The sequence below is a fragment of the Canis aureus genome, chromosome 28 (genome assembly GCF_053574225.1).
Source record: "Canis aureus isolate CA01 chromosome 28, VMU_Caureus_v.1.0, whole genome shotgun sequence".
Lineage (NCBI taxonomy): Eukaryota > Metazoa > Chordata > Mammalia > Carnivora > Canidae > Canis > Canis aureus.
The window spans coordinates 403,293-419,861 of NC_135638.1; the positions used below are offsets into that span (position 1 = coordinate 403,293).

General features: G+C 43.2%; 1 protein-coding gene across 4 annotated transcripts in view; it reads right to left on the minus strand.

Annotated features, from left to right (window-relative positions):
• Positions 1-5,139: 5,139 nt before the first annotated feature.
• The window catches only part of CPQ (carboxypeptidase Q), a 319,086-nt gene continuing 307,656 nt past the window's right edge, over positions 5,140-16,569 (minus strand). For 3 of the 4 annotated variants that reach the window (XM_077876166.1, XM_077876164.1, XM_077876170.1), the window contains one exon: positions 5,140-5,449. In XM_077876166.1, coding sequence (XP_077732292.1) covers positions 5,286-5,449 — 164 coding nt within the window. In that variant the 3' untranslated portion in view covers positions 5,140-5,285. The remainder of the gene's footprint in view (positions 5,450-16,569) is intronic. The other variant, XM_077876168.1, reaches the window with a different exon arrangement.

A 16,569-nucleotide genomic window follows, 5' to 3' on the forward strand; every position in this document is an offset into this window, starting at 1 on the left:
ACCTTCCATTTTCCCAACTCCTCTGTACTTCTCTTATCTTAGTGCTGCTGATAACCACGCTCACCAACACACCTCCCTGCCTGCACATCTTCACGTTGTCTCCCGACCCAAGGTGGCAGTAAGGGGGCCAGTTACAAAATGGGCCAATTCTACTCCCACTTGGCCCCATGTAATTATTTGTACCCCCCTCCCAGGGAAATAAACAACTCTCTGGCGAAAGGCAAAGAGATGTAATAAGAATCACCTTCCTAAGAGCCATTTCTAGGCTATAGGCAATGGCTCTGATAGTTCATAGATGCCACTTATTTTTCATCCCAGTCTTTGTGCGGTTCATGAAATCTCTGAGAATCCACGTTCCCAAAGTGGAATCAAGTAGTGAGAAAAGAATGAATCAAAATGTACAAAACATAAAATGAATGTGGCTGCATACGTCGGACAGAAACGATTGACCTGACACTCCCTTCCGACCGGGCAGAAGTAACAAGGACCAGCCTTGTCTTTAGGTAGCAAACTATTAAAATTCCAAATAAAATGTCTGAAACAAGAGAGTGGACATCAGGAACATGAAGGGCAATGGTGCCAAGGGACAGAGGATGAATGAGGGGGGCTCCATGCTGGCCCCGATCACTGCTTTGAGGGTTTCCGGTTGCAGCCCAGAGAGGGGAGCCCAGGGGGAGCCCAGCCTCTGTGAGTCCAGGGGAGCGATCTGAAGGCTCTTGGTGTTGGCAGGACACAGCCGCCAAGGGGAGAGCCTCAGAGCGAGGGCCACAGACCTGCAGGGGGTCCCCGCCGCCTCCCCTAAATCTGAATTTTGCAAGTTCTGTTATCAAGGTGGTTTTGGGGTGTGTGTGTGTGCGTTTGCTATTACTCAGTTTCAGAAATGTTTTAATTTCAATTATTACTTCTTCTGTGGCTCGTGGGTCACTTGGTGGTCGTTTCTTCATTTCATTAAGTAGCTTCTTATTTCCCCAACTTGTGTTTTTTTTGTTTTTTGTTTTTGTTTGTTTTTTGTTTTTTGTTTTTTTTTTTTAGTTGATTAGTCCACTGTGGTCACTGAATATGATGGCAAATTCATTGAGCCTTTTTTTCCCCTTACTCCATTTTTGGGAGGTGGTTCTGCTGTTTTACACTCTACCTCTGCTTTTTTTTTTTTTTTTTTTTTTTTGTGGTTACCCTAGAAAACATAACCTTTATATTCAACTTAGCAAAACCTAAAGTCAGTACCTCTATTCTCTTCCAGAGCAGAAGGACCTTGCAACACTAATTCCAGTAACTTCCCTTTTCATTCACAAGCTATTCTAGCCCAGTGTCTTCTTTCTTTTTCAGATTCTAGATTATCGTATTATTTAGTTCGTCTTTGTTTAATGTCTGCCACTTTCTTTGCTCTTCATTTCCACTGAGCTGCCAGACTGAGGCGATCGACTAGGACGGCCAGCCAAAATGATGCTCACGATCACGCCTTTATCACTTACGCAGTGTAAAAGGGAGGTGAAAATAGGCACCAGTTGCCCCCAGTGTTCCATTTCCCGCCACAGAGGTGCCAGGTAAGAGTCAGGTGAGTCAGCACAGGTGGAGGGGACTCTTGCTGCCAAAGAGGGACTTGGGGGGGGGGGGTGAGAGAGGGAAGAGGGTGGGAGATGGCCAGAAGTGGGGAGAGCCCAGTAGGAGCAGAGAGTTTGAGTCTAGGAGGCCCCGGATGGAGGTGCGGGCCTGCGAGTCGGGGTGTCCATGAGCACAGCTGGCCCCGAGGTCCTGTGGCTGTGACCACAGCTCCCCTAGTGCTCCGGGTCGCCCCAAGCCTTGCGTGGGGAGGACAGCTCTCCCCGGGGAGGCCCTGCAAAGCCCTGCCTGCGGTGGGGCCTAGAAGATCGCGCATAGACTTCGTGCGGAGCCAGACCCCTCATTTCTTGTCTTCACTCTAGGGCCGTTTAGTTCTGCTAGGAGTTCACGTTTTCACGTTTCCTGTACCGAAGGTCTGCTGGTGGCAAGCGCTCCGTTTTTGTTTCCCTGAAAATATCCTTATTTTGTTCTCCCTCTTGAAGGACTGTTTTGCAGAGTGTAGAGTTTTCAGGTTGGTAATTGCGGTCTCTTCGCGTGTGGAAGCTCTCTCTCCAGTGTCTTCTGGTTTGCATGGCTGCTGTGGGATGTTAGCTGCTATTAGCTGTTTTTCCTTTTAAAATAGTCCATCTTGAATATTCCTCAGCCATTAGAAACGACAAATACCCACCATTTGCTTCGACGTGGAGGGAACTGGAGGGTATGGTGCTGAGTGATGTCAGTCAATCTGGAGAAGGACAAACGTTATATGGTCTCATTCATTTGGGGAATATAAGAAATAGTGAAAGGGAATAAAGGGGAAAGGAGAAAAAATAAGTGGGAAATATCAGAAAGGGAGACAGAACATGAGAGACTCATGACTCTGGGAAATGAACTAGGGGTGGGGGAAGGGGAGGTGGGCGGGGGATGGGGTGACTGGGTGATGGGCACTGAGGGGGGCACTGGACGGGATGAGCACTGGGGGTTATTCTATATGTTGGCAAATTGAACACCAATAAAAAATAAATTTACAAAAAAAAAAATAGTCCATCTCTTCTCTCTTGGCCCAAAGATCTTCTCTTTCATAGTCTGTCATTTCTCTACGACGGGTCTTACTGTAGATCTCTTTTCTTCTCTTCTTTTTGGGATTCACTGAGCCTCTTGACTCGTGAACTGATAATTCTCATTATGTCTGGAAGATTTTCACTTTATCATTTCTTCTTATTCTTATATTATTTTCTCTCATTTATTAACTCTTTTTCCTACTTTTTTCTTTTTTTACCACCCTGATTAAATATATATTAGATGATCTAACTCTACCCTTCATATGTCTTAATCTCTCATTCGTGTTTTCTGTATCTTTTTCATTCTGTGCTAAATTCTCATTAATTTCTCCATCCTTCTTTCAGTTCATGAATTCTCTCATCAGCAGTTAAACTGGCCCTCCAATTTTTTTAATTCCACTTACAGTTGTTTACATTTCTTGAAGTTCTATTTGGTTCTTTTTACCCTATGCTTGTTCACTTGTTACAGCCCTGTGCTCTGTTACTCAATTTTCAATCTCTTCTTTTACTTTCTTAAACAAAATACAGTCTAGAAAATTCTCAATCTAAGAATTCCAATATCAGGGATGCCTGGGTGGCTCAGTCAGTTAAGCATCTGCCTTTGGCTCAGGTCATGATCCCAGGGTGCTGGGATCCAGCCCCATGTCCGGCTCTCTGCTCAGGGGGGGAGTCTGCTTCTACCTCTCCCTCTCCCTCTGTGTTTGATACACATGCTATTCCTCTCAAATAAATCTTTAGAAAAAATAAAAAATAAAAATTCCAACATCAGAGGACATTGTGGGTTAATTATTATTATTATTATTAATTAGTTTTAGTTTGCTTTTGCTCAGAATGTTATGGTTCTTTGTTTTTGTTTTAAAATTTTTTTGCTTTCGCCTGTGAGTTCATATTTATTGTAACTTTATCATTTTCTTCAGACTCCCACTCAGCACTTATTGAATAATACTAATTTTCCCTGCAGTCTTCAAATTTATCTTTAGTTCACCACGGTATTGAAGTATAATCCTTTGAGGCGCCAATTTTATTGGGGGTTCCCTAGTATCCTCAGTATGGCAGGATTTGGGATTTGTGTACAGTCCCCTGAGCCCTGAAAGGGAGTGAAAATGGAAGGGAAGTTCACTATCTTCTGCAAATTTTCTCAAAGAGAAAATTGATTTAATGTTCTGTGTCTCCTTCTTGGTTCTTACCTTTACTTAGTGTTTTTTTTTTGTTGTTTGTTTGTTTACCATTCTTTACCTTTTAACCAGTAAGCTCATATATTTAAGAAAGTATTTCTAAGATGGTATCCAGAATTTTTGGTTTTCAGTGTAAGGGTCAAAGTACCAGTTTGCTGTCTTGCCAGAAATGAAAGACCTACTGTGTCCATCAATCCTTTTAATTATTGGCATGAATAAAACTACTACTTTGGCTTCTCCTTCTGGAAATTCAATTACATGTGTGTTAGATCCCTTGATATCCAATCACATGTATATCGGACCACGTACATATTAGATCACAACTCTTGGGAGCTCCATTCTGGTGCTTGTTTGCTCGTTGTTCACTATTTCTTCCCTTTGTGTTTTAGTTTGGGTAATTTTTATTGGCCTATTCTCAAGTTTGTTCATTCTTTCCTCAGCCTTGTTCGGTCTGCTAATGCACCCAACAAAGAAATGCTTCATCTCTGATATTATGCTTTTTATTTTAACATTGGCATTTGACTCGGTTTTACAGTCTTCATCTCTCTCCTCCAATTCTCCTTCTCTTCACACACGTGGTCCTATATCTTTAATGTATCAATTGCATTTATGTTAAGGTCCCTCGCTGGTAGTTCCAGCGTCTAGGTTATCTTCTGGTCTGGCTCTCTTATTTGCTTTAACTCTTGACAATACATTTTTTTTTTCTTTCTAAAAATCAAAAAAAGAATTTATACTAGGCATTGTGTGTGGAAGAAGAGTAGGTGTCATTCCCAGAGTGGAAGAGGATCAATGTTTTTACTCTAATGGGCCCTATAAGTATTATTTAGCCTCGCTGGGTCTCAACCATGTCAACAGAAAAATGGAAATAAGCCCCAACTCCAAGAAATAGTGTGTGAGATATATAAGACATAAATGTAAAATACTATCATTTACCGGGTGATAGACCTTAGTACTTATGTTTAATAAGGCGACTAGATTATACACACTTGGTTTTTATCTCCAAATGGTATCTTTTTCCTGCTAATTAAAAAAAAATTCACATTTCATTTTTAAAATTCTAATGAGATGAAAATGTACAAATTAGAAAGCCAAATGCCCCTGCACATGTAATTAAGACCATACTATAATTGTGCATTCCTCTATTCCTTCAATAAATAACATAAAAAATTGGTGTCACTGCATTTGATTTAATGATTATTAATACACACATAAAGCCCAGAGATCTTCCAGACATTTATCCAGTATTTAATTTCAAAGAAGAAGCCGTAAGTTTTTATGGATGGTATAAAGAAAGGTCCCCACGTGATCCCCACCATATTTTGATTCGATGTGGGGTTGGGGATCATTTCTTCCTGTAGAAACAGAGAATTTGGAAAGTATCAAGAAAGATGGTAACAGAAAGGATGAGAAAGTCCTGTGCTTTGGGAACGGATCAGGTCCGATGGGCCCGTCAGTTGAAGTGGGAGCCAGCATTCCTGGCCGGAGGAGACCAAAGGGCTTGCTCGTCTTGCTAAGACCTGGGCAGCATTTCCTCCATGTCGGCGATGACGTAGGAGACCACAGCCCAAACGGCGGCGGCCACGTTCATTTGCTTCGGATCCAAGGCGGTCATGGTGTCTCCGTCGGAGTGATGGAAGGAGAAGTACCTGTAGAGGTCGTCGAGCAGGCTGGCTCCTGGGGAAACAGAGGAAACTCTCAGTGCTTGGGCCAAGGCGCCGAGCAGCTGATAGGAACCCCGGCCTCCCCCCGGCCTCCCCCCAGCCTCCCCCTGCCCCAGCTCGCTGCTCCTGCTCCACGGCTGCAGGGCCCGAAGCGTTACTTCCCCAGGCTCTCCGGCAGCAAGACATGGCCAAGCGACAGCACTCATACTACCAGGATTTGGTGGCAGGCGGTGAGAGAGGCCAAGGAAGGCCTTTATGTCGCTGGCAAATGCCCGCGTGCTGCATGGAGGTAGGCGAGCGGGCCGGAGCAGCACAGGCCGCACTGCAACCGGCAGGGTAGGAAGGCAGGAGCCTGGATTAGGACGCACGCCAGCCCGCGGCCCTGGCCCGGCACTGCCTACTTCTGGGCCACGCCACGTTAAAGCAAACGGATCTCTCTTTGTTTAAGGAACAGATACGAATGTCCTATTTATTTACAAAACGACAATGTCTGCTTTTGTTCTCCGTAAGATTGCAAGTTACGTACCTTCCTGGATGCAAAAGAAAGCCCGTACTCCCTTGCTCAAGCTTTTCTTTTCAAATCATTCACACACTTCCCATGACATTTCCCAGTAACCTCTCAAGGCACCAGCAGGCATCTCTGCCCCACCTGAGAGCTTCCTTCTCTCTCTAGTGAAGCCTTCCTCTAGCTTCCACATGGGCCCCGGACCTGGGAGTCTTCGCTGGCCCTCAGTCATCCTTCAGAACCCCCTGGGTCCAGTCCGGATTCCACCTGCACTTCTTTACCATCTGGCCTTATTAACTCACATACATGGTGTCTCCTTGTAAACTGCACATACACAAGATTGCAGAGAACATAAATGCATATCATGATGGGTGACGACATAAAAAATACGCATATGTCCACAATCCAATGTAAGAAAATATTACCGGTGCCTTTGAGGCCCATTTTATGAATTCCCCCATCCCTTGTAGATCCTTTATTTCCTCCAGAGGTACACCCTTCCCCATTTCTGCTTGTGTGTTAATCACTCCTTGCTTTTTAAAAAATATTTTATTCATTTACTTGAGAGAAACAGAGAGAGAGAGTGAGCACAAGCAGGGGGGAGGGACAGAAGGAGAGGGAGAAGCAGGCTCCTGCTGAGCAGGGAGCCCGATGTGGGGCTCGATCCCAGGACCTGGGATCATGACCTGAGCCAAAGGCAGGCACTTAACCCACTGAGGCATCAGGCACCCACTCCCTGCTTTAAAAAAAAAAAAAAAAAGTTTTATTATATATTTATATGGCATTATAAATAAATAGATAAATAAATAAATAAATAAATAAATAAATAAATAAATAAATAAATATTTATTGTTTAACACTTTTGCCTCGGAAACCTATTCACTAGCTACAGTCCTGTGACTTGCTTTTTCCACTGAGTGTGTATGGCTGTAGTATTTTCATTTTTTTACTGCTGTACATTATTTCGTTGCATGTATTTATCCATTTTCCTGATGGTGGACATTCAGATTGTTTCCGGTTTTCTGTTATTATATGTTGCTCTCTGGCCTCTAGATAAGGGAATGGAATTGCTATGCTATAGAGTATGTGTGTGTTTAATTTTATCATGCAATTCCAAAACGTAACCCTTTTCAACGTGTACTTCCACTGTCACTGTATTAGTCTTCCTCTTATTTCACGTCCTCTCTAGCACTTGGTATTGTAAAGGTGATATTTGCTATTCTCCTTGGTATAAAATATTATCTCATTGTGGTTTTAGCTTTTATTTTTAAAATTATTAATGAGATTGACATGTTTTGATATATGTATTTTTTGGTCGTTTATGTTTTCTCTTTTGTGAAATGCTTGTTCATGTCTTTTGCCCATTTTCCAATTGATTTGTCTTTCTTTATAGATTTGTAGGAATTCTTAAAATATTTTAGATACCAATCCTTTCTCAAAGTTTATACAAATAATTTCCCAGCTTTTGGGTCTTTTCACTCTGTTTACCACATGCTTTGCTGAATAGATGCTCTTACTTTTAATGTACTTGAATTTATGAATCTTTTCTTATGATTTTCACTTTTTTATATCTTGTTTAAGAAGTTCTCCCCTACCCTAATATCATAAAAATATTCTCAGGTGTTCTATTTTAAAATTTTTAAAATCTTGCCTTTCATTTTTAACTTCTTTATCCATTTAGAATTGAAACTGATTTTTTCTTTTTTTTTTAATTTAGTTTTTATTGCTGTTCAATTTGCCAACATACAGAATAACACCCAATGCTCATCCCATCAAGTGCGCCCCTCAGTGCCCACCACCCAGTCACCCCCACCCCCCGCCCTCCTCCCCTTCTACCACCCCTAGTTCATTTCCCAGAGTTAGGAGTCTTCATGTTCTGTCTCCCTTTCTGATATTTCCCACTCATTTTTTCTCCTTTCCCCTTTATTCTCTTTCACTATTTTTGTATAGTGTAGGCTTATATTTTTATTTTTCACATGTCTCAGCAAATTTATTGACTATTATAACCTCTTTCCCCACTGATCTGCAGTATCAATTTTGCCACATATCAAATTTCCTTATGTATGTGGGTTTATTTTGGGGGGCTTTATAATTCTATTCCAATGTACTGTGTATCCCTGTGGCAAGACAATAATGTCTTAATTACTACTGCTATTTCTTGGAATCGACAGAGCAAATCCTCTCACTTTCTCTTCCTTCCCCTTCAGGAATGTCTTACTATTCTTTTCTTAAGAAATTTTTATTTATTTATTTGGAGAGACAGTGAGTGAGAGAGAGAACACAAGCAGAAAGGGGCGGAGGGAGAGGGAGAAGCAGATTCCCCGCTGAGCAGTGAGCCTGCACGGGGCTCGACCCCAGGACTCCGGGATCACGACTTGGGCCGAAGACAGATACTTAACCGACTGAGCCACTCAGGTGTCCCATGGAATGTCTTCTTATTCATGTCTGCTCTTTCAGATAAAGTTTGGCATCATTTTAAAGTTGTACAAAAAAGTGTTTTTAGATTGAACGGAAATTCTGTTTTTTTTTATTTTTTATTTTTTGAAATTCTGTTAATCTACATGTCTATTTGGGGAGAAGTCACATCTTTACATTAGGATATTGTGTTCTTATCCATGAAAATGGTGTGTTGGTATGTCTCTATTTATTGAAGTCTTCTATAGCATCTTTAAAGTTATGTAATACAGTTTCTATACCGTTTGTTAGTTTTCTTTTCTCCAAGGCTTATACTTTTGTTGCTAATTGTAAAGTATACATTTTAAAAGGCTGCATTTTTCTGTTTGTGGCTATCCATTTTCGCATCAAGGATACATCTGATTCATAAAAAGGCAGGTGTTCCTTCTTTTGTACACTCTGGAATAGTTTGTGTAAGATTAGAGTGATTCATTTCCTGGTTATTTTGTAGAACTCTGTACAAAACCATCTAAGTCTGATACTTTGCTTATGTTAAAATTTTTAACAAATGATTTGATTTCTACCCTGGTTATTGAGCTATTAGGGTTTTGTATTTCTTCATGAATTAACTTTGGAAATTATAATTTTTTTAGGAATGGGTGATTTTTGGCCAAATATTTAAAATAATCAGCATAAAGTTATCAGCTATATCCTGTTTTTATCTCTGTTTATGTCTGTATGTACAGGAATGCATTTTTTTAATTCTCCATATTAGTTATCAGTGTCTTCTCTCTCTTTCATTCATCAGTCTTTCCAGCACTTTATCAGTTGTATTATTAGTCTTTTGAAAAAAAAAGACAATTTTTTTTAACATTCTCTACTATATACTGGTTTTTCTTCCATTGGTTTCTACTCATATTTATTGTTCCCCTCCTTCTGCCTTCTTTGGCTTTATTTGCCTTTCTTTTTCTAACATCTTGAGTTGAATGTTCAGTTTATTGCTTTGCATCCCTCTGTCTCCAGTGTAAGCAATAAGACCACAATCTCCTTCCTACTGCTGCGTCAGCTCTAACCACCAGTTCATGATCATCAGTAAGAAATATTCACCAATTTTTCTTTGACTCATGAGTTAGAATGTGTTTTTTTTTTAATTTTTAAAAGCATGGGGGTGGGGTACCTGGGGGGCTCAGTAGTAGAGCATCTGCCTTCAGATCAGGTCATGATCCCGGGGTCCTGGGATCAAATCCCGCATCGGGCTCCCTGCAGGGAGCCTGCTTCTCCCTCTGCCTGTGTCTCTGCTTCTCTCTGTGTCTCTCATGAACAAATAAATAAAATCTTTTAAAATAAAATAAAAGTATGGGGGTGGTTTCCTTAGTTTTTCATTACTGATTCCTAATTTAGCTTATAGAGAATGCAGGCTGTATGATACAGATTCTTTTCAATCTACTGAGAGAATCTTTTCAGATTCTTTTTATCCTACTGAAATTTTCTCTGTGGCCTATTGTACTATCCATTTTTATAAATGTTCTTTTTCATGTGTGGAAAATAATGTGCTTTCTGTGTATTGTATATATGTGTGAGATCAAGCTTGTTTCTTCAAATCTTTTAACACCCAACTGATTTATTATCTGTTTGAGCTATCAATTTTGAGAGGGATCTGTGAAAATGTCCCTCTGTGATTTTGGATTTTTCTTCTTGTAGTTCCAGCAATTTCTTTGTTTATATATTTCAGACTCACACTATTGGGGCACACAAATTTAGAATTACAGCTTCCTGGTAAATTGAGCATCTTTATTAATTTGAAGTCATCCTCTTTATTTTTAGGAATGCTTTTTGTCTTAAAGTTAGCTTTTCCTAATATTTAATATAATCATACCTTCTTTCTTTACCCTATTATGTCTTCTTCCATCATTTTACTTGCACTCTTCCTCGATCCTTATGTTTTTAGATGTTTCTCTTATGAAGACTTTTAAAGTTGAATTTTAAAAATCTAGTCTAACAGTCTGAATCTCAACTGGACAGTATAGTTTCTTCATGAAGATTGTTATTACTATTAAATTAAATTCATTTATACCATCCTAAGTTTTGCTTTCTATTTGTTAATTTTGTTTTCTAGGTTTGGCTTTTCCCCCTTTTCTTTCTTGCCTTTCTCTGTGTTGATTCCTCCCCCCCCCATCATTCCTTCCCCCCCCCCCCAACCCCTACTAGTTTGGAGGCTATACATTTTATTTCAATTCCAACAGTAGAGACCTTAGAAATCATAGCTCACATGTGCCAAAGTTAATTAATATCTTACACTAGCGCCCCTCGGTCTCCAGATGCACACCGCTCATTAAAAACCATGGTCCAGGGAAATAGGAATTGGCAGATACCTTCACAGAAATGCCATGCCCCAGAGTTTCCTTACTTCTATAGATTTCTTGCTTTATCATTTTTTTACCTCTGAGCAATTCCCTTACTTTGCCTTATTAAGCCATGTATTATAGAAAGACAATTATTATTTTATCCAATAGTTATTTTTTGGGGGAAGAATGTGTCTGCAAACTTCTGGTCTACCATGTTGGCAGTGTTCTCTTCACCCAGTCATCTACTTGCTGCCCTGTGCACTGGACCCTGTCCTTGTTCCTGAGAACTTTGTGACCTCAGGATACTGTCTAGATTTTCTCTATCCTAGCCCAAGTTTTTAAAACTTTGTGCCAAGGTTTTCCTCTATCTATCTCCCCAAACTCCTTGCTCTGACGTAGAATTTGGATTTATCTCCATTCGTATTTCACACTGAATTCAGCTATGGTGCTATTAGACACAACACAAGCCAGTGAGGCAAAAAATAAGTATAAAAGGAAACTCAGCTCTCACCTCTAACAATTAATGACTCCAACCTCTGCCAGTAAATATCTGAAACTGGGTGTATCAAGCTGACAATGCCTATCAAACCTTTCAACTGTGTTGAGGAGAGTCATTCCAATTCAATGATTTTTCTTTCTAACTAGTAAAATGTGTTTTCTGTTAGTCCAGTGGCTCTGAGAAAGTGGGATCTCACTATCATCCAGCCTGATAATGTAACTGTCAGTGGGTGGGCTAGAGCAAAGGTCCACATATTCAGAAGGCTCGGGACGCCTGGGTGGCCCAGTGGTTGAGCATCTGCCTTTGGGTCCAGGAGTGATCCTGGAGTCCCGGGATTGAGTCCCACATCGGGCTCCCTGCATGGGGCCTGCTTCTCCCTCTGCTTGTGTCTCTGCCTCTCTCTGTGTGTGTGTGTGTCTCTCATGAATAAATAAATAAAATCTTAAAAAAAAAAGAATATTCAGAAGGCTCGATCCAATGCATTTGGACAAATACTTGAGTTCCTACAATATCCTAGGCAGTGGTCTAAGGACCGAGGCAGACAGAAAGATGAAAAAGACATAGCTTCTCTTCTCAGAAGAGACAGCTTTTGACAGAGTGTCCAAAAGCAATAATAACACAGAATATACTGAGTGCTGCAAGGAAAGGACAAAGCAATAGCAGATGGCTCATGTAGCTGAATGACCCTCTTTGGTCCCTAGACGAGGTCCCCTTGCTATGTGCACTCCATAGTTCTCTTATAACCTGTACCATCTTTTGTTATAATTGCAGGTTTGACACCTGATTTCCCCACTGTATCATAAACTCTCTGAAGGTAAGGCCTCTGTTTTGTTCTCTGTCACAATGCCCATAACATAGAGCCAAACCGAAGATGAATGTGTATTTGTTGGGCAAATGAATGACATTAGTGAATTTTAGGAGTGAACTGAACCTTGAAGGTGCTGTGCTGGTCAGAACCCTTGTAGGAAATAAATGGGATGCTTCAAAAAGGCAACTTGGAGAATTTGACAAAAGGACTATTTACAAAGTGTGGTCAGAGTTAAATGAAGCCCATAAGAGATGCCGAAGCACTGTAGGGCTGGCAACAACGATACTCATTACCACCCCTAGGCTTAGAAGGCAAAGAAATCAGCTCTGGCTGCAGGAGAGGGTCACCAGAGGAGCTGTGGCTATCTGCAGAAGCCAGGGAATCAGTCAGTTCCTGCTGGTGCCTCCCGTATCTTGAAAGGCCTCCCCATGGCCAAACCCACTCATGAGCCAGAGGGAAGGGAGTGTTGTTCATGCAGCCCCTAACAGACTTCAGGGCCACAATATAGGATAGAGAAAGGTGGGGATTGATACAGAATGGTAAAAGAGAGTTTGAACATAAGTACTTAAGATGTCAACAGACAAGAGATGGGGTGCAGGTATTCCAGATGAAAGACTGTGTGAGCATTCCAATTTGGGTGATAGGTGTGTGTGTGTGTGTGTGTGTGTGTGTGTGTGTGTGTAACAGGTTAATCATTGGCAGATAAATTATTGGCATCCAACTGTGGAAGGTTCTCAATATAAGGCTGAAAATAGACTGAATGTAGTTCCATAAGTGGGGAGTGGGGAGCCCTTGGGAACCAACGGGCAGAAAGGTGGGGAGACTTGCACCTTAGGGAGATGCCCCAGAGGATTGCAGAGGTGGAATCGTGTAAAAACCATGGTGGTGAAGAGAAGGCTAGGGAAGACGTATAGTCTGGGGTCAGGTGCAAAGACGGGGGCCTCTTGAGACTATCCTAGTCTGCAATTCTCTAGAAAGTATATGACTGAAGATAACCAGAAGTCCGGTGAAACGGCCAGAGGCCCATTTTCAAACCAGAAGATTCTTGATGTCATGATCTCAGAGCACACGGAGGAGAAACGAAGCTGTTTACTTGGGTGGGAGCAAAAGCATTTTAATGGAAATCGTGATATTTTAGAACGAGCTGAAGCTGGTGAGGACCATACGCTCCCTGGACTCCAGAGAGCATTAGGTAGAATGCAAATTCACGTACAAGTTAGGGACAAAGACTGAGAGTCACCGAGGGCAGATGGAAGGTGGGTTAGAGTCACGCACATGAAGAAGCAGGAAAGGGCATTTAATTCCAGCAGAGAGTGTGGTTCCCTGGGGGCCGTTTCCCTTCAAGCCAGAGCTTCTTGATACCGCGTGATGGCCAACGGGAAAGCCTCCAAATTCCATATGGAAAAAATAGAAGCAAGATATACTCGCGTACCCCCTCTCCAGGCTTCTGAAATTCCCTTTCCGTCTCAGACCGAAAGACCTTGCCTGCCAGATGGGTGGGAACTTGGCTGCCTCCCCTTACAACTGGAGCATTACAGAAGGCATTTCCTCAGAGATCGTCCAAGTTCCCATGAACATCTTATGAAACTAAAACAACTCCAGAAAATCCGATATTACCAATGAGAATGCTGATAACCACAGGCGATAGGAGGTGGGCCCGCTGGCTGCCTTGCAGCGATGTCTCTGCAAGTCCACGGAGACGTTTTATCCGTGACAGCTACTAATCTGAAAGGCCAGCACTGAGGGAGAGGCTGCATTTCAATTTCCGAGAGCACCTGACATGCTCGCATGGGTGGAGGGAACGTTAACTATCCCCGGGGATAAATTGCAGCCTCTTTTGACAGGTATATGAGCTCTGAACAGGGAAGCATCAAATGCTTTTTAGAAATAGAAAGCTGGTAGGAAGGAGCCTGCTCTGAAGGCCAACATTCACCCCCTGGAAATAAAATACAGCGTTATTAGGGCAGCTCGCTGTCAGGAAATTATTTCTAAGGGAGGTTTGCAATCGAAGGATGTGAAGACGGCCTTGGATATATCAGCCGAGAGGTCAGACCCACGCAGGGAGATACAGCTGAGAACATGGGGGGTAGAGTCAGATGGGCCTGGGTTAAAATTCAAACTCTTCTGCTTAATACGTCTTAATAAGTGTGTGGCTTTGGGTGAATCACATAGGGCTTCTCCGTCTTAGTTTTCTCATTCATGAAACGGGGCTTCTAAGGTCATGAACCTTCTAAGTCATGAACCTTGACTTTCAAGGTTCTGGTGAAAATTAGTAGACACACAGTTAATCCTTTATTATCGGCATTAGAGATCCATAGGGAGGACCCAACAGACACACAGCAGCTTGGTCGATTCGATGCAACCTGGAAAGACTTAAAATTCTAATTTCGTAAGTGAAAGTTCTGACAATGGTTCTTACGGATGAAATAGCTGGACTGAGACATCTACTCGACATGACCCCACCTTGACCTGGTTTGGATTATTTTTCCTTCTCCTCCTTCCCATCCCGTTCTCTCCTCTCCTCTCTGAATCTTTTCTACAAACATTCGCCTCAGAAAATATTTTCCAGCTGCGTGACTGGGTGAGGATGGTCCAATGAATATTGTAAGAAATACCCAACGTGCCCCCATACTGTTCACAGCAGATTCCAATCTTCACAGAAAGACCTCAGTAATGACTGTGGTCTGTGCAGGATATTGGAGCGAGATTGAATACCTGCTAATTCCTGGAAAGGTGGGGGGCAAATATACAAAGGTCCTCATAGCCCCCTCTTACTGTAGGTTGAGTCTCATTCACACGTAATCAGTGGATTTTCATGCACACGAATTAAGCAATTCATACAGTGAGGAGTTTTTGAAAGACATTTGAAAGCGTTGAACGTTTAAATTCAAGGCTGTTATTTCAGCACATACGCTGGCTGCCACGATGTTGCATGAAAGATGCACCAACGGGCAGGCAGCTGAGGAAAATCCATTTTTTTCCTTTATAAACAGATCTGGAACAGTCTGGGGTATGAATTTAATTGCAGTGGAATGAATCACAGACATTCCCCTGATCATATGTGGGGTTAGACAAGAATGTTATGGTCTTAACTTCTTCCCGGCAAGAAAACGGTCCCCCTAGAATCTATAAAATCTAAAAATACATTTAAACTTTAATTAAAATTATTATTAGTTTTAGCAACATTATCAGTGAAAGACGTTATTGCCAAAACAATTAGAGAATCAATTCATGGACTTTGCAGACATTTAATCTTCCTTTTCAAAAAGGGCAGCTTTATCCCTTCCTGCATTAAATCTCACTGAAAATTAGAGTGAGAAGCAGCTGATTGACAGCTTTCTAACCGCTGGTTCTCCAGAAGAGAAAGCAACTTCTAAGCGGGAGGGGAAAAAAAGAAAACAAAACCCTAGTAAATGAAAGGAAAGGGCAAGAAGGGAAAGACATCCCCAATCAGAACCCCGCAAAAAGTCTTATAATTTTGGTTTCTAAACTCTTAATTTATCCAAGAATCGCCCAGTCTGTGCTACGAAGGTGCAGCATGAGCCTGCGGCTCGCGTGTCTTTGTAAAGCTTGGAACAGCCGCTGGGCCCCTCCGGCCCCACAGCTTGAGCCGGTGACCCTGCTCACACGAACCACCTGTCGCAAGGCGAGGCAGTGACAGGTGGGCCCAGGGTCCCTGCCCCAGTCCCTGCCCCGGGTCCCTGCTGCCCGGCCACGTTCCTGCTGCGGTGGCGGGTCGCTGAGCGCTCCGCCTGGTTTTCTGTGCTCCCCCCGCTGACCCCACAGGGGATGACCGTCCCTGCCACTCGCAGTGGGAGCAGGATAGCAGGCAGGAGGGACAGGATGCAAATCAGGCATCTCTGCTCCAGGGATCGACGTGCTCCCTGCTGGCCGGGCGCCCACGCTCACCTTCTCCTGGGGCCAAGCCCCCTGCACCACTGGCCCGGTCCCACACCGGTCCCCACACTGGTCCCCACACCAGTCCCCACCTCCTGACATGAGCCCACAAAGCCCAACAGGTGCCTGGGCCACGAGGCGGGCCACGACCTGGGTCACGCTCCTTGACGCGGAGCCCGGGACTGCCCGTCGGGGGGAGCTGAGCCCACCCGGCATCGAGTCCCCGCTCTCCCTGGGCCACGCTCCCAGGGGCCTCCCAGCCCTCCCCAGGGGCCCAGACCCCTCCACCTCAAACTCCTCCCCGTGACCCCTCATAAGCCCCCTCTTTACCAGCTAAACGTATATCATTCTCGTAAGGATTCTATTATCGGCCGCCTGTCCTTCCCGTTGGACGAGAAGCTCCACGAGGGCAAGAACTTGGTCCTTTGGTACCACTTCCCGACGCCTGGCACGTAGGAGAAGCTCAACGAACATTTGCTGACTCCCGAAATGGAGAAATGAAAGAATTCTTAAATACCCAGGTGGACAGAAGCAGAGATGGACACGGGCTGGCTTCCTCCTCCCGCTCGACAGCAGTCCTGGTAAGCGAAGCCTGCGGCGTGGGGCTCCCCTCCCGCGCCTGCCACGGGGGTGCTGGGCCCCGAAGCCGCGCCCGGCCCGCCCACGCCGAGACCCAGGCGCTCGA